This window comes from Podarcis tiliguerta (assembly GCF_965153285.1).
Source record: "Podarcis tiliguerta genome assembly, chromosome: 9".
In the NCBI taxonomy this organism is placed as follows: Eukaryota; Metazoa; Chordata; class Lepidosauria; order Squamata; family Lacertidae; genus Podarcis; species Podarcis tiliguerta.
The window spans coordinates 58,205,319-58,231,763 of NC_139542.1; the positions used below are offsets into that span (position 1 = coordinate 58,205,319).

At 42.1% G+C, this 26,445-nt stretch overlaps 3 protein-coding genes and 1 long non-coding RNA gene across 16 annotated transcripts in view; 1 reads left to right on the top strand and 3 right to left on the bottom strand.

Annotated features, from left to right (window-relative positions):
* The window catches only part of CORIN (corin, serine peptidase), a 127,763-nt gene extending 116,485 nt beyond the window's left edge, over positions 1–11,278 (bottom strand). Inside the window, exons 1-2 of one of the 6 annotated variants that reach the window (XM_083458063.1) lie at positions 11,247–11,278; positions 5,287–5,410 (exon numbers count right to left, since the gene is read on the bottom strand). In XM_083458063.1, the coding sequence (XP_083314189.1) occupies positions 5,287–5,410; positions 11,247–11,263 (141 nt within the window). In that variant the 5' untranslated portion in view covers positions 11,264–11,278. Of the gene's footprint in view, positions 1–3,636; positions 3,856–4,499; positions 4,683–4,733; positions 5,014–5,286; positions 5,411–6,155; positions 6,197–11,246 lie in introns of those variants that run through there. The other 5 variants (XM_083458062.1, XR_014515340.1, XM_083458064.1 and 2 more) reach the window with 5 other exon arrangements.
* The window catches only part of LOC310685618 (uncharacterized protein), an 850,221-nt gene that overhangs the window by 203,938 nt on the left and 619,838 nt on the right, over positions 1–26,445 (bottom strand). The window lies entirely within an intron of this gene.
* Positions 5,568–11,690, top strand: LOC310657421. Its single transcript, XR_014501768.1, has 3 exons — positions 5,568–5,719; positions 9,160–9,235; positions 11,447–11,690. It is a non-coding gene; the product is annotated as an uncharacterized lncRNA (long non-coding RNA).
* The window catches only part of NFXL1 (nuclear transcription factor, X-box binding like 1), an 82,722-nt gene continuing 70,156 nt past the window's right edge, over positions 13,880–26,445 (bottom strand). For all 7 annotated transcript variants that reach the window (XM_083458107.1, XM_083458111.1, XM_083458106.1 and 4 more), the window contains 4 exons: positions 25,974–26,078; positions 22,106–22,192; positions 16,719–16,772; positions 13,880–16,214 (listed from right to left, as the gene is read on the bottom strand). In XM_083458107.1, the coding sequence (XP_083314233.1) occupies positions 16,041–16,214; positions 16,719–16,772; positions 22,106–22,192; positions 25,974–26,078 (420 nt within the window). In that variant the 3' untranslated portion in view covers positions 13,880–16,040. The remainder of the gene's footprint in view (positions 16,215–16,718; positions 16,773–22,105; positions 22,193–25,973; positions 26,079–26,445) is intronic.

The following is a 26,445-nucleotide window of genomic DNA, read 5'->3' on the forward strand; positions in this document are numbered from 1 at the left end:
CTTTATATTCCAGAATATGGTATATTGATTATTATTGGCTATGAGTGACAGTTAACAGGTACAGCTAGTTCACTAGCTATGGCCCCTTTTGGATGGAGATGACTTGGCCACAGTACTCTATCCTCTGGTAACTTCCAGACTGCATTATTGCAATGTGCTCTGTGTGGGGCTGCACTGGACGACCACTCAGAAACTTCAGCTGGTTCAAACTGCAGCAGCCAGATCACCAGCAGATCCCAGAGCAGGTGATTATTAATATTATTTTGGCTTTAATACTCATAGACTTTGGAATAATTCCACAACATTCAGTGAAACTACTCCAGCTCAAGGATAGCCCTCCATATGCTGTTTGCCGACACCTTCTAAGTGACAAAAGACATCCTTACTGCCAAGTGAATAAACATGCTACAGTTGCAAACTGCTATGGGAGCATAAGAGAGAATAACAGGCTGTTTTTCACTGCTTGAATTGCCAGGCCAAGTGAGGAGGAATGTGTTTCCTCCTTGGGAGAAAAAGTGTGGGCAGCTCCAATGAGGAATGGCTACTTATTTCCCATAAAACTATACTGGCCTCTGGGGTAGATTGCAGAAGCATTCTGATCCAGAAAGAAAAATATTGATTATTTAAAACTGGGAATAGATTGAGGTGATGTTTAAAGACATAAACTGCAGGGCTAAACATCAAGGTCTTGCACAAATAACTCTTGAATTTACTTTTTATCAACTGTAGTTCAGACTTCCCTCAATAGATGGACTGGAAAAAAACACCAGACCTGGCAAAATTCCAGAACATGGCTTTATCAAATTGGAGTGATCGCATACGTTTCAGTTCTGGAAAATTCAAATTGTTTCAGTCATTCATAAGATACTCCTGCAAGAAAGAGCGCTGTCAATTGGAATGGTTCCATTACAGGAGAAATGATACTTTAAAAATAAGCAAGATAGGAAAGCTTCATTCAGTCACAGAAAAGATTCCACATAGAGAATGAAGCAAAGGTACCAATGACTTCTTTGTTCCAAAGTTATTTTGGTGCATGAAGCTTTAAGGCTCACATTGCCCAATTCAAAGTGTTGGATTTAACCTACAAAGCTTTATACAATTTAGGATTCCAATATCTCATGGACTACCTTTTCTTATATGAACCACCAAGAACTCTATGTCCCTCTCCCCAGAGAGGTTTAGAGAGCGGCAAAGAGAAAACAGTTTTTGGGTGGCAGCCCCCTCATTTGTTGAATGCTGACCCCAGGGAGGTGCCCAATGAAGTACAAAAAAATCTGTAGGCATTTGAGTATTAATACTGTTGTGGTTTTTATGGTCATTTAAGCAAGATTTTTGGGTGATCAATCTTGTGCTGTACGTGGAGAGGATAATTTCATTTATTAATTATTATTAGTGCCTAATTAACTTGTTATTGCTAATTTTAAATGCTACATTGCTATCATTTACATTTGTATAGTTAGTATTCTTGTACACCACTTTGACACTTTTGTAGAAAGAAGCAAGTAAAATAATATATTGGCAGCTCCTCCGTATTGGGAAGTCACATAGATATGGGATGCAAATAACAAGGTCTCCCTTTATCTCCTCTTACCTATAAATATGAACATATCTTCATGGGGAAAATCAGTTATACAAGTACTGCTGCTGCTGCTGCTGCTGCTGCCATAAACATTATAGCATCTGGATCTGTTATGCGTGCTATGCAGTGTCCCCAGACGGACCAAAAGTATTGTTGCACACCACCCCAATCTCTGAGCAATGAGAGATTCTGGGGTTCCAGGCACTCACCCAGGGTTGGTGTTTCCTTTTGTGAATGAGGCACAGCAGTGACTGTGGTCTCTGTATTTTACAGTTTATTTACACATACAGTGGTACCTCGGGTTACAGACGCTTCAGGTTACAGACTCCGCTAACCCAGAAATAGTACCTCGGGTTAAGAACTTTGCTTCAGGATGAGAACAGAAATCGTGCTCTGGTGGCAGCGGGAGGCCCCATTAGCTAAAGTGGTGCTTCAGGTTAAGAACGGTTCCAGGTTAAGAACAGACCTCTGGAACGAATTACCCAAAGTACCACTGTATATACAACCTGAGCCAATGATGGAGGGGCTGACAACATTAGCACCCGAAAGGGTCTTGTTCCTCCCATAGCTGCAACCTTGGATTCAAGCAGAAATCAGCCGCGATTCTCTCCGCCTTTCCAACCTGCAGCTTTTTCCTCTAGGTCACATCACAGCAAACTCTGCCCTCCAACTCAGGCTTTGTCCTTCTAACTAAAAGTTGAAGAAGGGCCCCTACCCAGTTGCCATCCGGCACAGAGCCCCCTTTCCTCTGTTGTCTCAATGGCCAGATCACCCAGGCGATTACCTCATCAGGAAGCTAGCCTGGCTTGATTAGCCTTTAACACTTGCTAGGACTATGGGAGTCTGGCACCCACAAACTCGTAAGGTTGTTTAGATTTGATTAAGATTCATTGTCACTGAAGTTGGTTGGACCAGATTGTTTGAAGAGTTGTGGATCCAAGCGTTATTTGGGTATCTGAAGAAACCACTTGTTTGTATGAGGACCTAAAACTTCAGTCAAATGCATGGAAGCGGCAGTAAGTATGTGGCCTGAGCATACTTTCCGTGCAAGCTTATACTTGTCTCCTCAAAAGAAAATGCCATTGAGATCAGTGGAACTTACTCCCATGTAACTGAATAGGATTTATCCCTTACTTAAGTGCAAACCTCACCAAACTCTGTGGAACTGAAGAAGCCTGCATTGTACCATATTTCTTTAAGGTCCTTTGTGGTTCAGGGGTGTTTTTAAGCATTGCTGTTAGACTAGTGTACTGTGATTGGAAGCAGTTAAATGTCAAAACCAGGTGGTGCTTTGCAGGTCCTTTCCAACCTATGAGGTTTAAGGTATTGATCGGGAACTATCTGTTGCCAACTTAATTGGACATAAGCGGCTGCGTGAAAACAAGCGCTAACAAACTCACCCATTTTCCGCTTTAGTTTGCTTTGCTACGTGTAACTGTTCACCTCTTAGGAAATTAGGAATTACCCTTGTTGCTGACTCTCTATTGGAAAGAGAGAAGAAAAAGCGGACTGACACAAGACTTACATAAATCACTTTGTATTCTGAAGGCGCTACGGAAATAGGGAACACGATAACCCCTTTGCTTTGTTAAACCCTGGACCCACACTCACTGCCGGTGAAGGTTTCGGAGAGAAAAGGCCGATTTTGGAAAGACAACGCTACAAAAGAAAAGCCAAGTATCTCAGCGGATCAGTCCTCCCAAAGAATTAAGTGAATTGGAGAGGAAGAACGAGCAAAAACTAACTCAGGTGACAGATCGGTTTTGTTCTGATCTCTTTGTCCCACTGAAGAAAGGAAGAGTCCAGACACCACGGCTCCTGTCTACAACCAGCAAACTAGTAAACAAAATTCTCCTTAAAACCCGTCCCCTTTTCCTAAGGCAGTCCCAGCAGCTCCCGCGCAGCCCGGGGCGCAACGCGAAACCTGTTGCAGGAGCTACTTTGTCCAGAGTCTTCACCGTGACATAGTAAAAAATCAGTTTGTTTCGTATTCCCCCCGACGCTTTTCACAGACCAGGCTATCCATGTTTGCAACTGCTGTAGCAGGACAGACATACCTAGGGACCACAGCTTTCCAACAGCGACCTGCCCTGCTGATTTGGCTAATAACTGGACCTCCTGGTGGCTTGCTGGTTTCAGCACCACCAAAAGACGCGCGGCCACTTGCCTGCCCACGAGAAGCGAAAGGACGGAGGGGGAATCGGGAACCAGTCGCGGCTTCTAGCCGGCTACACCACCGTCCCGTGTCATTTCTGGATACTTAAACGCGCCCCAAAGGCCTCCTACCCGTGTGCTCGAGTGTGTGTGTGTGTTTAGATGGACTGGCAAACGCACCAACTAGGGATAAGTACAGGACGACGCAGAGGAACCACTTCCCGTTAGGCTACTGATTAATTAATATTTGTTTAGTTTGCAAGCGTTTGGCGTTTATTCCTAGAGTCAAGATAAAGAATGGCTCCAGCGACTGGCACGGTAACCTCTCGCTTCAAATTAGAGATTGGCTAGGGGAAAGCGCGTTTCTAGGCAAATAACTCCCATGGAAAATCGCTTTCTTCTTCCTCCTCTCACGGGCCCATTCCAAACATTACCGGGCAGCAAACTCCGGCTTCCTGCGAGCGTCCACTTTCCAGGGAGCTGCGTCCAATCTTTGTGAGCTTTCCTACTACACGCGGTCAAAGTTGCATTCACACTTTAATTTTTAAGCGCGCGCTTCAATTGCACCGTGTGAAAGCGCAAAAGGCCATCTTTATTTAATCTGGAACAAGTCGCGCTTCTATAATCTACTACACCCGATTCTATAATCCCCACACCCGATTAAAAACCCCACTCTGGGCATAATGAAGAGAGAGTGGAGGAAATCCACCGTTACGTGTTGACCCCACCTGGGGTCAGAGCGGCTTCAAAGGCGCGAGTAACTTACCCGCGATGTTTAAAAAGAGAAAAACCCAAATAAGCAGTAGTAGTAAAAGGGCATCGCTGCAGGCTCGGCTCTACCGGGAGAGCCTTTCCATCCGCTGCCGCCTACGCGCACCAGCAGAGCGCGCGAGGCTGCGATCCTAGCATTTTTCTAGGAGGGTTTTCCATCCCCGGCTGCCTGTCTCTGTCTACAGCGTTAGGCTCGGGCTGCGCCAAGTGGCCAAAGCGTTCGTCTTACCCGCTGATTGGCAAGGACTTGCCGGTAGCGCTCTTCTTCCGGAGGGAGCGGCTGCAGCGCCAACATGCTCCGGCTCCTTCGCCACCTTCCCTGGCTACGGGTCTCCTCTGGGCGCCTTGGCTGCAAAGCGCACCGTCACGGCTGCGGAGTGCCCCCACGGTAGGTAGGCAGGCAGGCAGGCAGGCTCCTTCCGAGTGGGGGTGGCTCGGCATTTTGTCCGTTCAGCAATCCACACCCAACCCCTCCCCACGATGATCGGAATCAACTCCAGGAGAAAGCCACCCATCGCCCCCCCCCCGCCCGCCCCTTCTCTTTCGGCAAGGCAGCCAGCTTCGGAGGAAGAGGAGAGGAACCGGGGAACCTGTGCCAAAGGCGCAAAGGATGAGAAAGGGCGCGCGGAGATGGAGAGCTGGAAGCCACCCCGTCTTCAGGGCGCGCACCTACCCGCACCCCAAAAGGGACCCCGCGAAAGGAGAGCAGGAGGCTGTCACAGATCAGCCTTAAAAGCGACGTGGCTCTCGCTGCCTCTGTCCCTCGCACCTTTGCCGCGTACCTGCTGCGCGCCTTGGGCGTCTTCAGTCGCCAAGTTGAACCTCGAAGCACCGGCGCCGGGAAAGCAGGAGTTTCGCTCCGGCCAGCCTGTCGAGAGCCGGCTGTTCCTTCGTCCACCGGCGACCCTGCGGAAAGAGACGACTCTTTCCTCAATACCCTCCTGCCCAGCAGCACCCCCTTCTCCTTATGAAACAGTATTAAGTTGTACTTAGTACGAGTTGGACGTGGCGAGGCTTATATAAATCTCTTTCAACAAAAGTTTTCTTTCTTTCTACAAGCCAGCTCCCGTGGTGGAATGCCGCTGCCTCCGATTTTAGCTGCAGCAGAGAAAATACTCTGAACGCAGGTAGTGGATAGACCTCACGGACCATAAGGAGATGAACTACAAAGTGAGGCCTCTTCATGGTTTTTGATTGTCGCTTTTAAAGTTCTCGGTAGGTTCCTAACAATCGCATAAAATCCACACCTTTTCTTGCTTACTGACACTTTTGTAAGAGCCAGGAGCACAACATTTTGGACCACACAGCTTTCTTCCCCACAGTAAATTCTCTGCTATTGGGTTGCTATCCGAGTTGGCTCCTATGGTTACAATGTTCAATTTTTCACTCTTAGATATATTCAAGATTACATTGCAATACAGTACAGGCAACCCACAATTTACACAGGGGTTACGTTCCAAGGCATCGCGTGTTTAAGTGAAATCAAGTAAATTTGAAACTCTATTGAAAAAGCCTGCAAACACTCCATTCCGCTATTGGGGTTGCTATCCGTGCTATTGGGGTTGAATAGGTCTAAGATGCTTAGGACATATTGCGCACTCAGTTCAAATGGGATTAAAACAGGGACTGACAACTTCTTTGACAGACGTACCACAAATAAAATCCAAAGTTTAGCATGAGTATGCATTTGGTTTAAGGCATTTGTATGCCACTCTTCATAATATTTAGGCCACAGTCATTGGCGCACTTCAAAACAAATCAATAAGCCACTTAAAAGTAACAAATAAATAATGAACAGTACAAACTGAAATGGTGACTGAAGCATAAATAAATTCCAGTGTCTTAAAATATAATGAAGTGGGCACTAGGTGAGTCTCATTCAGAAGTTATGCAACCACAGTGCCACAGATGAGCAAGACTTGTTCATTGCTGCCTTCTTAGCCTATGGCAATGGTGGTGGCACTGCGTCCCAGTGGAAGATCTTACTGCTTGGGTTATTTGTGCATATGTGAAAGACCTTATGTAGCTCCCTATGCATTGGGAACGTTTTACCTTTTGTCTACTGAATTAAGCAGCAAGTACCAATGAAATGGACACGGGTGGCGCTGTGGGTTAAACCACAGAGGCTAGGACTTGCCGATCAGAAGGTCGGCGGTTCGAATCCCCGCAACGGGGTGAGCTCCCGTTGCTCGGTCTCTGCTCCTACCAACCTAGCAGTTTGAAAGCACATCAAAGTGCATATAGATAAATAGGTACCACTCCGGTGGGAAGGTAAACGGCGTTTCCGTGTACTGCTCTGGTTCGCCAGAATCATGCTGGCCACATGACCCGGAAGCTGTACACCGGCTCCCTTGGCCAATAAAGCGAGATGTGCGCCGCAACCCCCGAGTCGGTCACGGCTGGACCTAATGGTCAGGGGCCCCTTTACCTTTACCAATGAAATGCTGGATAGGCAGGCAGAAGTATAGATCCAAATCTCTTATGACTAGCACCCTGCTGCAAATGAGATGACTTTTCAGAAGCATCACTATGAACTAGCTACACAGGAATTAGCCAAAGGGCACATACGACAACTGTTTCAACCTTGCATTATTATGGTTGCATGAAAGAAAAAACTGAGGAGTGACCACACCTGCCTCCCAGAGTTCTTTGCTCTCCTGCCTCCATCACAGGACGAGATAATACCAACCCATTCATGGCATCAGGAAACGACTCTAATAAACATTTCAAATGCTTTTAAAGTTACATTATAGTACAGGCAGCAACCATTTTAGGCATGTCTAATTATGTGCGCAACTGTGCACGTGCATCACACCGAACCTGGAAGTGACCCGGAAACATCACAAAAAGAGGCGGAATGGAGTGTTTGCAGGATTTTTCAATGGAGTTTCAAATTTACGTGATTTCACTTAAACACGCGATGCCTTGGAACGTAACCCCTGTGTAAATTGTGGGTTGCCGGTATTGCTATGTAATCTTGAATATATCTAAGAGTGAAAATTTGAACATTGTAACCATAGGAGCCAACTCCTAGGAGCCAAAGGGTATTTGCCCCCCGCCTGCCAATAAAACATTTGAGGGGGCGGGGGCTCCCAAAGTTGAAGGGCATTGCCATTCAAATTGTGTCCATGCACTGCGTCATGTGATCCAATTATGCAGGGCAGGGCTTACTTGCCCCCCCCCGTTTTATTTAAGTTGGTACCCCTGATTGCAACTGTGCTATCATATTGAAATCTGAAGTGGTATGCTTGTTTCTTCACGCCTCCTAGAGAACATACACTCATGAATGGGGTATCTTACTGTAGTGACCCAGCTCCTACCCCCAAATTTTAAAAGGTACAGTGGTAGGCTTCAATATGACATGGAGAATAAGGATCTGTCCCCTTTTACTATATAGTTCCACAGGGAAAATCAGCCACATTAATCTTGAACGATTCTGTGTGTCCTTTGGAGACTCCTTAAGAGAAGGATAAATATTGACTTTGAAAATGCTCATGGGGGAAAAATGTCATTTATTAACATAGTTTCTGACTTTATTCTCTGCATCATTTTTCTTCCCTGTCAGAACTGTTGACAAAAATGTCAAGAACTGCAATTGTACAGGATAACACTTAACAGGAGGAAACGCTTTAGTAATCTGAGATGACTTCTGGATTATCCATCTTGCTCACTTTGCTCTTCTATAAACCCCATATGGAGCAGTGTTGACCATTTTATAAACCTAACCAGCATGTAATCCTTAGATAATTTGGCATACGGTAAGTTACATGGCTGTAGAAAGCAAGGGCTTGAGAGTTCACAACCACCATATTGGTTTCTCAGGGTTGGGAAACAGCTAGTCTGCAGGGCACATGCAGCCTGTAAAGGATCCAAACATGGCCTACAAACCATGGGGGGGTGGGAATTTGGTTTCTAAAACAACTGTTTTTAAATTATGAGTATGCTCTTTGGAATTATAACACTTGAAATGTAGTTAGCTATGGATATGACTCAACACCAAGACAGCAGCTAGCCCAAACAAATCAAGATCCATACACACCAGTGAATATAGGTGCTGCACAGTCTACCTTGGAGGAGTCAAATGAATATCCTATACAGTGGTACCTCAGGTTAAGAACTTAATTCGTTCTGGAGGTCCGTTCTTAACCTGAAACTGTTCTTAACCTGAAACACCACTTTAGCTAATGGGGCCTCCTGCTGCCGCCGCAGCACAATTTCTGTTCTCATCCTGAAGCAAAGTTCTTAACCCGAGGTACTATTTCTGGGTTAGCGGAGTCTGTAACCTGAAGCGTATGTAACCTGAAGCGTATGTAACCCGAGGTTCCACTGTAGTCACTGTCTACATGCTCTGCTTACCTACAATGAATGAGACACAGGGACAGGAGACAACGGAAAGTACAGGAAGAATGCTGTGCTCACAGTAAATTCTGTAGTAGTGTTACTGACTCAGTACTCATACTGCACATCACTTCTGGCATTACAGTGATAATTTCCTTGCATGCCCCCAAAGCCAGGACATTCCCATGCTCCCAAGTAAATAATGCCTCCTACGGTTGTAGTGGGATAATACGCTGTTCTGACCTTTGAGCTCTACTGCAACACCAGCTGTAAAACACAGGATGCCTTATTAATATACCATTTTATTTATTTTTCAGAAGCACCCACATTTAAAAGATATTCAATTTCCAGGGCTCATCGAATTGGAACCGAACCAACACAGCTACTTTACAGGTAGAATGCAATTGTATTTCTGGCTCCAGATAACCAATAACAAACAACATGTATTAATAAATTGTGTTGTAATCACTTTTTTTGGGGGGGTAGGAACATTAACCAATGTAACTTTAAAGCATACTGGGGAGGGGAGTAGCATTGTCTAGTACTGAAGTCACCAATTAAAATCACGAAGTGCTTGGAATTTGTGTAGCCGTGTGACATTGCCAAGCTCAACTCTCCATAAATGGGAAGTTTTAAAAAAAACAATCACCCAGTCATCACTTCACTATGTTGGCATTGGCAGGCCATTCAAGGTGGTGTTTTTCACCTTTACATCTCAAGCCCCCTATATTTAAACATGTCCCCCATAAGAACTAACCCCTTCTATTAAGAACAGCTGGAAAAGCCTTTCCCAGGTTGCCTTATGATGCACTCCTCCCTTGTGGGTGCCAACTATCTGGAATTCCCTTCATAGAGATATTACTCTCTAAAAGAGGCTAAAACCTTCAACATTTACTGCATACAAATCCAAATACTGTACGTTTAAAGTCCACCGCTACGTCTTCAGGAAGAAAAAAAAAAGCAAAATTAAAGATTGTGTTTTAGGTCTTTCTCTTTTTTAAACAAGCGGCATGGAATTCTAACAGAACCATTATAATTTCAACTTAATTCTGCCAATGGAAAGTATTTCTATTTAATTGTACCTCTGGATTCTCCAGCCCCATTTCAGAGTAAGTTGGTCACATCTATTTAAAATATTTTTAGCCCACTCTTCATCAACAAGCAACCTTAGGATGGGGCACAACGGCTCAATATAAAACCACTACAAAACAATCTGCCATAATTCAGTATTCTAGGATTCTATCAAAAGGCGGATAATTCACAGTCGAAACAAATAACCAGGTCCATCAGCACTAATACCCCGTAGGCCTTCGATTAAGCATTCTTCCTCTACTTGGACTATGCTGCCTCTTTTGTACCTGGGATTATTGGTACCACCCTCACAATTTTCTAATTGTTCTGTACTCCAGCTTTCAACTGTCTGGCAAAACTACAATGCTTTGCCATTCCAAAATACAGTGGTACCTCGAGTTACAAATGCCTCAGGTTACAAACTCCGCTAACCTGGAAGAGTTACCCTGAGTTGAGAACTTTGCCCCAGGATGAGAACGGAAATCGTGTGCCGGCGGTGCAACGGCAAGAGACCCCATTAGCGAAAGCACACCTCTAGTTAAGAACAGTTTCAGGTTAAGAACGGACCTCCGGAACGAATTAAGTTCGTAAGTAGAGGTACCACTGTACAATCATGCCTTTTATAATGCATGTTTGTAAATGAGGCAAGAACTGCCATTATAACAAGATGTTGTTTTGACTATTTTTCTTAAAGCTGCCTCAAGCCTATTTTGAGGAGTCAGCACAGAAATATGGTGGGGCCTGCCAAATATATGTTGCAATGTGTTGCTCCCTCTGACTGATCCTGTTCCCTCATCATCCTGGAAAAAAGAGATAAGTGGGGTGCCGCAGGGTTCTGTCCTGGGCCTGTTGTTGTTGTTCAACATCTTTATAAAACGATTTGGACGAAGGAATTGAAGGGATGTTCATCAAATTTGCAGATGACACCATGGATGCTTTAGCTGAGATTCCTACATTGCAGAGGGTTAGACTAGATGATCCTTGGGGTCCCTTCCAACTCTACAATTCTGATTCTAAAGTGTGGGGAGCCTTTAGCCTTCAGACATTGCTGAACTACAACTTCCAGCCACTGAGTTCCTCACTCCTGCCAGATTCCCTGGAAGCTCACAGCTTCTCATCAGCCTCCTTCTGAGTTTTTCTGTTCGTTTGCAAAGTCATATACTTCTGCATATCTAGCACACTCCAACAATGTGCAAACTACTACTTTGTTTTTGGGTGGCCCTGTTCTGTTCCTAAACCAGTACATACTTGACCACCAAGTTGACAATTGGGAGAGAATGATACATCAGTAAACAAAAGGTAAAGTTGGCATAATCACATTTCAAATACTTACTGTTGCAAGAGGTTCATTAGCTGAAGAGGAGACCTGAACTTCTGGCTGGGACAAAAGAGTCAAGATAAAATGCTGAAGCATATATAACCAATATACAACATCTACATGAAACTGCTAAGTGGTGTCAGCTGGAGTTTTGGAGTATGTTATCAGCAATATGCTGACGACACACAGCTGTTCCTTCTCCTTTCCATCTGCAGGTGTGGCCATCAGTGGAAATGCTGAAACAATGTCTTTCCTCAATAGTGGACTTTATGAGAGCCAATAAACTGAAGCTCAATCCAGGCAAGACTGAGGCACTGTAAGTGGGTGGTTCCCTAGACCGGGAAGTGCCCTGCTCTGAATGGAGTTAGACTTCCTCTCTAGTAGCAAGTGTGCAGTTTGGGTGTACTGCTGGATCCATTACTGTCATCTGAGGCTCAGGTGGCTTCCGTGATGCAGAAGCCATGCATCCACTTTAGCTGGTGGACATGGGTGGTGCTGTGGTCTAAACCACAGAGTCTAGGGCTTGCCGATCAGAAGTTTGGAGGTTCAAATCCCTGTGATGGGGTGAGCTCCCATTGCTCGGTCCCTGCTCCTGCCAACCTAGCAGTTCGAAAGCACATCAAAGTGCAAGTAGATCAATAGGTGCAACTCTGGTGGGAAGGTAAATGGCGTTTGCGTGGGCTGCTCTGGTTCGCCAGAAGCGGCTTAGTCATGCTGGCCACATGACCTGGAAGCTGTACGCCGGCTCCCTTGGCCAGTAAACCGAGATGAGCGCCGCAACCCCAGAGTCGTCCACAACTGGACCTAACAGTCAGGGGTCCCTTTACCCTTTACCTAATCTGCACACTGGCAGCCCAACCTCTGTTGTCATGTGTTGTACATTGGGCCAACTTTGATGATGGTTCAGAAACTGCAGGTGGTGCAGCATTTGACAGACTGAAGACAATGCAAGACGGTCTAAGCATAGAAAACCAATTCTGGCAAGACTGTATTGCCTACCAGTTAGTTTCCGGGCTCAATTCAAAGGGCTGGTTTTGATTTATAAAGTGTTAGGTGGCTCAGGGCCCCAATACATCAAGGACCACCTGTCCCCACATGAAACAATCCGGATCCTGCATTCTGTGTGCCCTCTCCAAACTCTATCCAGAGGTAGCAACACAGGAATACAACTTTTTCAATGGTGGCTCCCTGCTTACGGAATGCTCTCCCCAGGGAAGGACGCCTGGCACCATCCCTGGCTATTTTCAGGTGCCAGAGAAAAATGTTTCTTTTCAGTCAGGCTTTTCACCTTTAACTTGGGAAGTTTATAAACTGCAGCCTCTTTCAATGGGTTCTTATATACGTGTGTGTGTGTGTTTAGCTTTTACTTTGTTTTAGCTTTATATTAATTAAAATTTCTGTATTATATTGCAAGTCACTCTTTACATTATGTAAACAAAAGTGACTAATAAGTCCAATAAAGAAATAAAGTGTGAATACAGGCAAAGTCATCTGGAAAATCTGCAAATTTGCATGTTTACTGAATGAAAAACTGAATAATCTAGATAAGCCTAAACGATTCAACCTTTAGTTCTAAGTGTTTTTGAATAAAATGTGATGTCACAAGCAAGTATAGGGGTAGCCAAGTTGGATTTAGGACTAATGTGGAATATTTGGACTGAGCTCTTTTTCCAGTTTAGACTATTGGCCAGGCTTACTGTGTTGTGAATTACTACCCCTCTCCCCCACTTTCTTGAAACCTCATCACAGGCCTATCTTTTATTGTTATTTGTGTATGTGAAACATACAACTGGCAAACACACAATACGATACCTGCAAGACTACTGATTTCCTCTTAGCTTCTGCTTATCCAGCTCTAACACAGGATATTCCTAAATTTAGAAAAACGGAATTCTGAGATGTGTAAAATTATAAACACATGAACACATTTATATTTACTTCTTTTCATATAATTTATTCTGCTAGCCTTGAGAAGCAAAAGAGCTACTGCTGTAAAAGTAAACCCAATCTAAATGAGCACTATCCAGTCAGCTCACCACCACAACCCCAATATAGCATAGCTCATACAGTAGAGCATGAGACTCTGAATCTCAGGGTTGTGGATTCCAGCCCCACATGGGGCAAAACATTCCTGGATTGCTGCGGGCTGGACTAGGTGGCCCTCGTAGTCCCTCCCAACTCTACAATTCCTATGATTTCACCAGCACTGTTCACACACTTTCAACTCTGAACTTTATAGTCATATACTGTAGCTTAGAAATGTTATCAAAAAATGAAAGCTGAGATTTTCTAGATGCTATATTGAACTGAATGCCCAGTACAAAAATATGTTATTTCATGGTGGCAGCCATAACATCGAAATCTGCCACTCCAGAATCTCAGGAAGTAGTCTTTCATATCCTGTGCAAACCGGGATCTTTCCAACTGGTAATGCCAGAGACTGAACTTGGTATGTTCTGTGTGCAAAGTATATAACTCTGCTAATTGAGCTATGCTCCCCTCTCATTCATATCAAGAAATGGCAAGTGATTCTGAAGGCCTTACCCCACACTGAAATTGTGCCTGCTTTTCTCATCTTCCACTCAGCTGAACATCCGAAACATTAAAGGAGCAACTCTCTTTCAAATGAAGGTACATTTACACATAAACAAAGACAAATGTTTTAATACAAGTGCTCAAGTAGCGAAAACCTTTTAGCTTTCCAGTTATTTGTGTTGAGAAGCTAACAAATCTCATCAACATTCAAACCAAGAGAATGCTGATTTACTAACACACATAATACATAGTAAGACTCAAACAGGTATCAGCTTTCACACTATTATCTACATCGACAGACGGATTTTCTCTTTTTTGTTATAACAGTACAAAAATAAATGACTCATGCTAACATATCCTAAAAGTGAAATCTGACAGCCTTAGGTGATATTAGTATCAATTATTCATGTGGCTAGGAACTGAGCTACTGACCAAGTTAGAATTCTTAAAATGTACAATTACAGAATGGATTTCTTCAAGTTACTTTCTTAAATCAATGGAAAAACAAAAATAACTGTACTCTTTAGTAAATATAAGAAGTCCAAAGTTACAATATTTTGCGGTTTTCCTTTCCAAAGAACGTTTTACAATCTGCCAGCATACATCTGATCAAAATATCCCTGAACAGTAGATATATTTATCTTATGTGTAATCGTCATAAGTAGATAAGACCCACTGCTGGAAATATGTGAAAATATCAATTTCAGGTTATTTGAAGGTATCCAAAAGGCATTCCTACCGGACTTCACCTGGGATGTTTGTCCAAGATTCGGGGCTTGGATTTAGGTAATTCTTACAAAGACCAAATTTAGACAGGAAATTAATAATCAGTAATATTTATTTAGCATTTTAAGTACTGGCAAGCAAGTCAGAAGAACTTGCACTCCCTCATTCGATGTGACAATAGTCACTATATAATTAAATACAAAAGTAGTTCAGGAGTAAAGTTTATTGTTCACTTTTGAAGGGGTGAAAGCAAGGGTGTCAATTTGTAAACAGAAACAATGAACAGGTTAGCTAGGACATTTGCTACTTGATTTGATATTTAAATTCCAGCTCTGAGAGCATCTGCTTAAGACAACATTTCATATTTTTCTATGTATCTGCACACCTGAACTAATAATGAACTTGCCACATGTACATACACCGTTTTCTAAATTGTGAATGCCACTTTACACACAGCAAACACAGCTACGAATTTATTTGATGTAAATTATCTTCGAGAAAGCTACATTTCAGAAGGAGAGCAATATCCTTAAATACTATTTTCTTTTTACTAGCAAAAGAACAGAACTTGAAATAAAAGGTAAATAAAATCAACAACTTGCATATGACCAGTTTTGCAAGAGGTCCCGGAGAAAAATCTGACAACTTCCCTTTAGAAATATGTTATTCAACAAAAATGTATCTTGGAGGTACAGAACACCCATATTGTATTTTAAAAGATACGTTTGACAAAGTATGACTAAAACTGCTCAGCATCAAGAACGGTTTTATGGTTTATTCTGAAGACCCACATTAATATAGCTAAGATGAAAACATTAAAACATTGTCTTCTATTCAGATAACAGCGTGATTCACAACCCAGTCCTTGCATATGATCTGAACCAAACAAGGGTGCTTTTTCATGCAAGACTGCGCCGTAGTGTGCATGTGTGCTATAGGAACTACATCTTACAGGATCAGAGTTTCAAGCATCCTCCAACAGAGAGTAGGCATGGTCATCTGTTACAGTATCAAACCATCCATTTCCTGCTTCTACCTGCCAAGAGGTTAAAAATGACTACACAACCAAGTGCTCATCTGGTGCACATGTGGAACAAAACAAATGGATATTGACAAGAATGGTACTCGGTGGTTCTCAAATTAGACTTTAAAAATACAATCTGGCACAATTGCTTAGCATTGCTCAACCAATTATACTGTGGAACTTTCAATCGAGTCACCTCAATATTTTAAATTGATTTGGGAGCGAAGTATAGGATCTGGGGTTGGTTCTAGCTTTCTCTAAACGAACAGGAAAATTATAACGAACTACAGGCAGCAACCATATCAGGTGCGTCCGATATGTGCACAACCGTATTGTGCCAATCCCGAACTGACCCAAAAACATCACAAAAAGGGTTCAACAAGGTGGGGCGGCCTTATGTGGGCCCCACTGACATGCCAATCAGTCGCTACCTGTACAACTGAACATTAAATCCTAATTTATATCACAGCATCTTAGCAGTTAGCTTTCTATAATCATATTGAGGTGTTTTGAAATGGAATAGTTTAGTCATTGTAGGCTATGAACCACGCAAACATTACAACAGCAGCTCCACATACTGGCAACACAATCATGTTCTTATATTTTTGCCATGCAGTTAGTTCAACTTCAACCTCGTCCTTTTTTCTCTTGTTCTTCCGACGACCTTTTAGCCTGTTCTCAAAAGCCTCCAGCTCAGCCTGGATAGGAGGAAAGCAGAAAAAGTTATAAAAATATATGTGGCAAAGGGGGGGGGGTGTCATCTTTTTTCAACTGTGTCTTAAAATAGTGCATATTAAAACTTTATATGCATGGTACAATAGAGAGCCAGTGTGGTGTAGTGGTTCAGAGCGGTGGACTCGTAATCTGGTGAACCGGGTTCAATTCCCCGCTTCTCCACATGCAACTGCTGGGTGACCTTGGGCCAGTCACACTTCTCTGAAGTCTCTCAGCCTCACTCACCTCACAGAGTGTTTGTTGTGGGGGAGGAAGGGAAAGGAGATTGTTAGCCGCTTTGAGACTCCTTAGGGTAGTGATAAATCAGGATATCAAGTCCAAACTCTCTTGGTATTGTAACTAGAATTTTGTGAGCTCATCATTCTCCATTCAGTTGCCTTCACTGAAATTTAAGCAGCCCAAACTACATGTAGGATTACAGTCCAAGAGTTTTCCGCACTTTAAGAGAAGACTAAGTTGGTGGGTACCTGTTGTCTTCGTTTTTCCTCTTCAAGGGCAGCTCTGGCCTCGGCCTCTTTAATCTGTGTGAATATAAAAATAATAATGCTTAGCACATAATAAACTACAACCTACTAATTGCCAGGGACATCAACTATAGGGGGCTCTGGGTGCCTGAGCACCCAGAAAAAAATTGTTGTGGGTGCTCAGCACCCAAACACAGGGCCCCCAATGCAACTCACGAGACCTTGGAACCTGACTTCTAGTGCCACTGGAAGTTATGTTCTGATGGAGGGCGTGCACATGAGGTCATGAGGTCACGCCACAACATGACGTCATGAGGTCACACGCAATGGGCACCCAAATTTGCTCCCCTGTTAGTTGCTGGAAGCATCATTACACTTTTGTTCATTTATTTAGTTATTCTTACACTGCCTTTCAAGGCCTTGGCCCTCTTAAGGCTGTTCACAATTAAAATCAGAAAAGCAATTTAAAACTTAGGATTCAACGCTATGAAACAATCCCACACAACACCACGGATCAAATATAGGACGGCATCTGGATTCAAATAAAGGCAGTGTGGAACAGGCAAATACTTACGATGCGGTTGAACACATCCAAAGGGGGCCCAGCTGCACATCTCTAAAGGGAACTCCAAAGTGATAGGGCTGCCATTAAAAAAAGCCCCCACTCTTGTACCTGTTATTTATATGAACTGGAACATATGCTATTCACTGGGGTTCATGTGAATATATGAGATGTCCCTATACTGAGTTAAGCTAGACTTGCATTGTGTAGTCCACAAACAGCTCTTAAAAGGTGTATGTGGAGGTTTTCCCCAGTCACGCTACTTGAGATCCCGAATACTCTGAAGCATGTTGTTACCACTATATTATGGACTCTTACTCCTTCAAGAACTCATTGTGGTGCGCTTGATGAAATTTTGAGTCATAAACTGTTGTAAGGAGCAGAGGCCAGCTGACCAGGAACCTCATTAAGTGGCCAGGAGAAAGTCACCAAGCTCTGAACTACTTTGAGACAGACACTGTAAAGCAGTTAGGTGTGTGTTTTTTTTAAAAAAATGCACAGTATTATAAGTGGTGTATGGTATTTTATCTATTTCTGTTCCATAAAATCTACGCACCACTTGATTAAAAAACAAACAAACCTCACAGTGGTTCACAAAAAGATAAAACAATAAAATCAAGGGGGGGGGGGATTCCAATACTTTGAAACATGCAAAATGTTAAAATACCAAAAAAACAAATTAAAATTCACCTCAACTTTCTAAGCATCTGGGTAGGCTTAAAAGAATTGTTTTCAGCAGGAGCTGAATACAGTACGGTGAAGACACCTTTAAATTAAATAGCTTAAATTAAACTACACAGTATTTTAAATGGTGGGCCTGTTATTTTACACAACTGAAAATTCCCTGCCCAGCTTCACAGACACAATAATATTTAGAGACTTGTTGCCTCCCCTTATACATCCCAAGCCAATCATCAAAAAATACTGTATTTTTTGCTCTATAAGACTCACTTTTTCCATCCTAAAAAGTAAGGGGAAGCGTGTGTGCGTCTTATGGAGCGAATGCAGGCTGCACAGCTATCCCAGAAGCCAGAACAGCAAGAGGGATTGCTGCTTTCACTGTGCTGTTCTGGCTTCTGAGATTCAGATATTTTTCTTCTTGTTTTCCTCCTCCAAAAACTAGGTGCGTCTTGTGGTCCGGTGCGTCTTATAGAGCAAAAAATACGGTATCATATAATGACATCAAGGAAGTGGGCCATCTCAGTGGTATAACCCAGCCTCTGGAACACCTTTCCATGTGCAGTTTTTTGGAGGGGGTAACGGTACTTCCTTTCCCATGCCCCTTTTTACGCAGGATTTCCCTGGAGATTTACCACACTCTCTTGTTTTTGCTCGTGTGCAGAAACTTTTCCATTGCTTTATTTTGTGGCAAGTACTCATATTTTGGTTTTTAACATCTTTTGTAAACCACTTAGGAACCACATATATCGAGCAGTTCAACATTAACAGTAGTAAATAAAGAGAAAACATCTGCCCTTCCTCTGGCAAGGAAGCTCATTTAGTTTCAATTATATATTGTATTTCAAGTACCATATACTTCACACAGGAACTGAAAGCGCCTTTGGGTTTCAGTAATTCCAACTTAACTGAACAGAAGCAAACTGTACACAAGCAGAAACAAGAGCACAATTGTGTGCTATAAAAAGCCATGAATAGTACAGTGGTACCTTGGTTTAAGAACAGCTTAGCTTTTGAACAACTTGGATGAAGAACGCTGCAAACCCGGAAGTAGGTGTTTTGGTTTGTGAACTTTGCCTTGGAATAAGAACATGTTTCGCTTCCTGTTGAGTGTGTTCCATTTGTAAATTGAATCCCCCACTGCTATGGGAAAGCACACCTTGGTTTAAGAACGGACTTCTGGAATGGATTAAGTTCGTAAACCAAGGTACCACTGTATTGATTTCCAAAACTTTCCCTCACATTCTCCTTGTGTCTCATCATTCTCCTTCATTACGTATCTTTAGGCGTCAGGCAAAAAGGTTTCTCTATCACCATGCCTTGGGCTGATTAACATTCTATGGCCTTTATAAAGTGATTGTGGGAGTGGGATATAATTGTTTTGTTTTATTTTATTATGCATTTTGTGTTCTCATTTTGTATTTTTATGTTGTGAACCACCCTATATTGTTCAGATGAAGAGTGGTAAATTTTTTAAATTTATCATCATTATCATATCTGTCGCCCTCTTTCCAAACCAAACTAATGCTATGCTTGCAGACAAATGGAAACATTTCCTTTTTCACATTCCAACTCTTTTCCATCTACAAAATACTGACAGTCTCCCATCATACACCTGTACTAGGACTCCCCTCCATTCATGCATAATTTGCATTTTTACAGTTTTTCCCTCACCCATGCTCAGGTAGCTAAAATTATACACGTGACTTTTTGCCCAGTTTTTTTTTAGTTAGCCAATGGCCATCAACTGGGCATAATATATTGTTCAAAAACATGATAAAAAACAAGACACCCAGGCTTCTACACTACACCAATACTAACAAACAATAGTACACTACACAAAGGAAAGGAAATGCTACAAATATTTGTAGTTTAACTCTGTACTTTTAACTCAGACTTAGCCTCCAGCTTGCCCCCATCCTCTTTCTTTCATCCCCATATTCATCACATTGACAGTCAACCATGTGAGATTTGGCCCATTACTTTTTAATAGAAAGGACTGCAAAGGACTGCAGCTAGGAAGCTGGCTAAATCAAATATGATTTGATGGGTCTGGGCTGTCAGTAGGAAGACCAATATATCTTATTCTTCCCAATCCTTTTTTTGTATCTCAGCCACTTTACTATACAGTGGTACCTTGGGTTAAGAACTTAATTCGTTCTGGAGGTCCGTTCTTAACCTGAAACTATTCTTAACCTGAAGCACCACTTTAGCTAATGGGGCTTCCCGCTGCTGCCGCGCCGCCGGAGCACAATTTCTGTTCTCATCCTGAAGCAAAGTTCTTAACCCAAGGTACTATTTCTGGGTTAGCGGAGTCTGTAACCTGAAGCGTATGTAACCTGAAGTGTATGTAACCCGAGGTACCACTGTACGTACATTTCTATCCTGGATAGCTACAGTGGTACCTCGGGTTACATACGCTTCAGGTTACAGACTCCGCTAACCCAGAAATAGTATCTCGGGTTAAGAACTTTGCTTCAGGATGAGAACAGAAATCGTGCAGCAGTGGCACAGTGGCAGCAGGAGGCCACATTAGCTAAAGTGGTGCTTCAGGTTAAGAACAGTTTCAGGTTAAGAACGGACCTCCAGAACAAATTAAGTACTTAACCTGAGGTACCACTGTATACAGAACTGTACTTCAGCACTCTGGCTGTCCACACTGATACCAGTGCTCCTCCAAGTCAACTGCCCTCTGAATCATCATGATCTAACTGCAGAAGGAAAGGTATTCATTCCTGTTAAGGGAATCACTCTTTTACACTTTGGATAATTACGTTTTGTTACGTATGTGGAAGAGAACTTTCAACATCCAGTCTTGAGCAGAGGGGAGATGTGTTATATGTATATTAATGTTTGCAAACAATTCGTGGAAATCTAAATCCAGAATACATTGCCTCACCAGATCTATGGCTTTCTTTTCTCTTTGCATTACCAAAAAGTCAGGTGGAAATCTTATTACATTCTTTGCACATTATGTTTTTTCTGTGTTGCACATGCTCTTATCTGTGTAAGCACATGTGGCTTTTGGCTCAATGCCTTCTGAAGATGCCAATTCTTACATCCCTTAACAGAGTTCCTTACTTTAATGTGTATTTTTTTATGTTTTTATGTATGTTGGAAGCCACCTGGAGTAGCTGGGGCAACCCAGTCAGATGGGCGGGGTACAACAACAACAACAACAACAGGATGCAAAATTGGCATCAGAAATGGCAATATTCAAAAGTGGTGAAATATGTCAACTTCCCAGGACACCCTGTAAGTGACCTTTGACTAGTTATCCTGGGTCAAGGAACTAAAAGGGACATGGCAATATGAAACAACTTAATTATAATACACCACGTCGTTCAACGTGATCACTTCTGGACTGAACACAGACAAAAATATTTTGGCACACTAAGTGTATTTGCTTACTGATGACAGGATGTCTGTGTTTATCAGCAGCTGCTTTGTGAATTTCCACTGTTAATTATAAAACCTTCGTTGTCTACCCTTTTCTGCATGTTGTTTCTAGTTGACCCCGCTGTTTGCAATCCCTCTCCCCAACTCAGGATAACACCATGCATCTAATGAAGTGGACTGCAGTCCGCTTATGCCAAAACAAATTTCATTAAAGTGCCACAAAACTCCTTGTTCTTTTTGATGCAACTTGCTCTCATATCCAGCCAAGTAGTCATCAAGTGGTAAGAGATCAAGAGAAGCATGTGCGCACACATGAGCATTAAACTAGTTATCAGATTTTTGGAACTTTAAATAGATGTATTCATTACACTATCCTAACTTCAAATTAACAAACTGAACAAGGCAGGGCAACCCATTTCATGCCCCCTGGGCCCCAACTGAATGAATGTGTACCTTCTTCAAGAAACATTCCAAACTGGGGGGGAAAGGTAGGAAGCAAGAGACATAAGCAACATTATTCTAATACAGCACGTGTAGAAGCTCATAGTATTAACAGTTTATCATAAACAGCAAGGCAAGATGACAAACTTTCCACAATACATAAAAAGCAAAGTTTAACATGTAACAGCTGTTGAACAGGGAACATCGGATTTAATTGCATTCTATTTCTTGCACAATGATTTTAGAAAATAACTCTGCATGAGTCTCTTGAAGCAGTGAGGATATATTGCAACCACAAAAGGAAAATTACCTCAGAAGCTTTCCGTTTCATTTCCTTGCACACAGTGTCACATTCTAACGTAACTAGGTCTCCTCGAACCTTACTGCACGGCAGCTCCTAGAAGCAGGGTCCAAACAAAATATATTATTTTTCTTCATTAGTCTGATTGCGAAACACACACGCCTAAACACTGTTTCCTATATAACCGAAGAATCCTTCTCCTGCCATTTAGCTTGCAAACCATTGTAAATGAATTACAAATAAAAACACTCATCACGAGATACGTTCACACTATAACCAACATTTATGTGACAAGTGTTTTGTAAATCCGACATACGCTCGTGGAAACTACTTTTGGAGGTGGAGAAATGAATAACTTCAAAATAAACTCAAGTTACTGCCCCCCAGATGTCAAGGGACCAAGGCAACTATATCTTAGAAGAAGTGGAAGAGGAGGGCAAACGTAGAAGCAGTAAAGGTAAAGGTAAAGGTAAAGGACACCTGGACGGTTGAGTCCAGTCAAAGGTGACTATGGGGTTGCGGCGCTCATCTCGCTTTCAGGCCGAGGGAGCTGGCGTTTTTCCACAGCCAGCTTTCTAGGCCCTGTGGCCAGCATGACTAAACCACTTCTGGCGCAATGGGACACTGTGACAGAAGCCAGAGCACACGGAAACACTGTTTACCTTCCTGCTGCAGCAGTACCTATTTATCTACTTGCACTGGTGTGCTTTCGAACTACTAGGTTGGCGGAAGCTGGGACAGAGCAGCAGGAGCTCACCCCGTCACATGGATTCGAACTGGCGTCCTTACGTTTGGCAAGCCCAAGAGGCTCAGTGGTTTAGACCAAAGAGCCACCTGCGTCCCTGGATGCAGTATAGTAAGAGCCCAAAGAACACAAGAAAAATTACTTTCATGTGTGAAATCATTTATTGAAGTAGCACAGCCCCTAAACCTTGATGTTCTTGCAAAAAACAACAACATACCAGTTAAAGGACTGAGGATAAGCCACTGGTTTGTACGTTTCCTTCTTGAAATGAATTGAACCAGTATACAGTTAAATTATAAACCTACAGGAATATTTGCCACAGTGAAGATGTAGCTAGGATACATCTTATGTTGCTTTTTAATAGTCTCTGCATTCATGAGAATACACTGCATTAAGAAAAAGCCCTACTATAAGTACTATCTCATCAATTTTGATACCCAAAATAGGACTTAAAAGGGGGGGGGGGGGAGTGCCAAGGAATCTTTTCTCTCTGTCACAAGACTTTAACGCTTTAGGTTACGAATTACATAAATCAGATGGTTATAAAATTCAGGACAATCCTACATTTCATTGAGATTTGAATAGCTGCTTTTCTTTCAATAATAAATGAAATTAGTTAAGCATCTGATATCTATTTCAGATTGTTTTAGATGGAAATTTGTAAGCCGCCCTGTGAGTCTGCTGGGTAGGAAAGCAAGAGTAAAGAAGACTTTTCCAACATGTACTTCTCACCGCTGAACATTTAATACGTGGTAACTGACTATTCACATAACACATAGCAACAGTCCAGTTCTCTTTCCAACCAAGCAGAGTTTGTTGAAGTGCTAATGAGCAATGAGCTTTCTCTTCATTGCTGCCTGGCTTCAGAACAGACTTGCTCATTTTTTAAACCACATTTCTCCCGATGTCCAAATTGGGAAACTTGAACTTTAACCAGGAAGCCTGGTCTAAATTTGGGCATGAAGGGAGTGCTTGAGCTCGTCTTCATGATTTCTTGGACTGGGGAATTTACATTTGAAAAATACATTTTTCACAGCATGTCTTCACAGTTTAACCTTGAGAACCCAGTGAAAGCAATAACTGTACTACAAAGACTAAGAGGTTAAAGGTTTCCCTATCAATCTATTTTTTAGATTTTCTTTTTTTTTTTTTTTTGTATGTCATGTGGGTGCTCCTTCTTTGAATAAGAAACTCAACACTTCACATATTGAAATTACACAACTCTTTGCTTCACAACTTCAGCCAAGTATATGCTTTTCTAATTGAAGTGGGTAAGCGAGCCAAATTCAGGGTATTCCATTAGCCTTGTTAAAAGGTGAAGGTAAAGGTAAAGGGACCTCTGACCATTAGGTCCAGTTGTGACCGACTTTGGGGTTGCGGTGCTCATCTCGCTTTATTGGCCGAGGGAGCCGGCGTACAGCTTCCGGGTCATGTGGCCAGCATAACTAAGCCGCTTCTGGCGAACCAGAGCAGCGCATGGAAATGTCGTTTACCTTCCCACCGGAGTGGTACCTATTTATCTACTTGCACTTTGACATGCTTTTGAACTGCTAGGTTGGCAGGAGCAGGGACTGAGCAACGGGAACAGCGCCACCTGCATCCCTATTACAAACACTAATAAAGAGATTAATACTCTTTTGTGGGTGAGGAGCTTGGACTAGTGTCTTTGTTAGGTGTCTCACCCTCACGAATGCCATTTCGCCTTCTTTGTCTCTCACCTTTCCTTGGTAACACCAGTCTAAAATACCCGCATCTCTTAGGGTTGATCCAGCCAGCGTTCAACACTTCTATGTCACATTGATTTCAGTGGAGAAGCTAAACTTAAATTCTCCTGCATGGAAATGGACTAACATTTTGTGTTCTTTATAGTGCATTAACCAAACAGCTGATTTCTTAACATGACTTTCCAGCATTTCTTATATGAGCCTTATATTTGATAGAAGGTGCTGCGATTAACACGAGACGTTTTAGGGACTCGCTCTAATCAGGTATGCATACAAAAAAGATAGGGGGAAATGAAAGCAGACATATATGTAAGAGAGAAAGAGAGATAGGTCCCATGTTGCAGGCATGGATTATGTGAGCATCTCAGATCCCAAAAGATGACGTTATACACTATTTGTTTGTTACATTTATAAATTGCTTTTCCTCAAAAAGCCAGACACTACTTGTGCCAAGCAATTCTTCTTAGTGTTATTAAAAATGAAACATTGCTTTCTGGCAAAAAAATTAATAATGTCATGTAAGAGGAAGTCATTTGTCCATTATACTGTCTGCTTCAGGGGTGATGATGACACCACAGTTGCACTGAGACTACGAGAAAGTCTTCTGTAAAATGCATTAGGGATTCACAAGTTTAACAACAGTTCTTGGTCCAGTTTTCTATGTAATTAAATATGCCTTTTCCTGATGACTGGCCAGGAAAACGTATTTCCTCTTCTTACTCTGGACTAGCCATACTTGAGCTAAACTATACCATATATTTCCCAGGATAATTCTGAAGTCTGAACACATTTAATTCAATTAACTGTGCAATGATTTCTTTTAAGGCTATGATATCTAAGCAACCATCTTCACTCTAAAATCCCCTTGTGTTATAAAGGTAGAAATTCCATAGCATTTGCACCATTTCAGAATTATATTTGCATCACTGCAGTTCATGGGAATTTTGGAATTCACATTAGAGAAAATTTTTATTTATTCATTTTTCAGAGATGATTTATCAAGGTGGCTCACATTAAATGTTAAATGATTTTAAAATAATTTCAATATCTAAAATGTAAAAAACTAGCAAAAATTATGTGGAACTAGCACCCACTGTTATAGCTTAGGCGTCAGGTAAAGGCATTTTTATTTTCTCAAATATTTTAAAAACTAGAAGGATGTTGCATCTTAAATACCAGAAAGTTTTCACTCTGCTATTTAACTGATACACAATTTGCACCCTCAGTTTATTGATTTTAATAGTTTTATCCTATATAACTTACTGCTTTAACACATACCACAAATCCATCCTGGGTCAGATATTATGAAGAGTGGTATAACAATACCATAATTTTTTAAAAAATGAATAAAAATATCAATCAAATATTTTAATAGAAAAGTACAGATTTCAGAAGAATATGAAATTACCTTTTTGAGTCTCTTGCAAGGACACCGGACTTTAACCTTCTGGTTGCAATTCTGAGGACAGTCGGAAGAATGACAGATCTCTTTGCATCGATGACCACAGGACAACTATAACATGGGGTGGCGGAAAAAAAATGATACTCTGAAATGGAGCACCGGTACGACTCCTGAGTGGTATTTCAAGACTGCTAAATAAATGCTTTGTTACCGTTGACTTGCATTTGCTCCTTACATATTTATTCTGGTCCTAATCCTTGAAGATTTTGGAAGCTATGATGCAAAGATACCTTCTATACAATTAATGCAACAATTGCATTTCTGTCTTGTCATTTGTCATGCTTTATCTAGCATGACTGCTGTTCAGAATGCAGCTGCTCAAATGTTGCAAACATCTACTGGATTCCGACATCAAAGATAAGCAATCCGGCTCCCAATTCTGCACCCATCTCAAACTTGTCTAACCTATGCAGTTGTA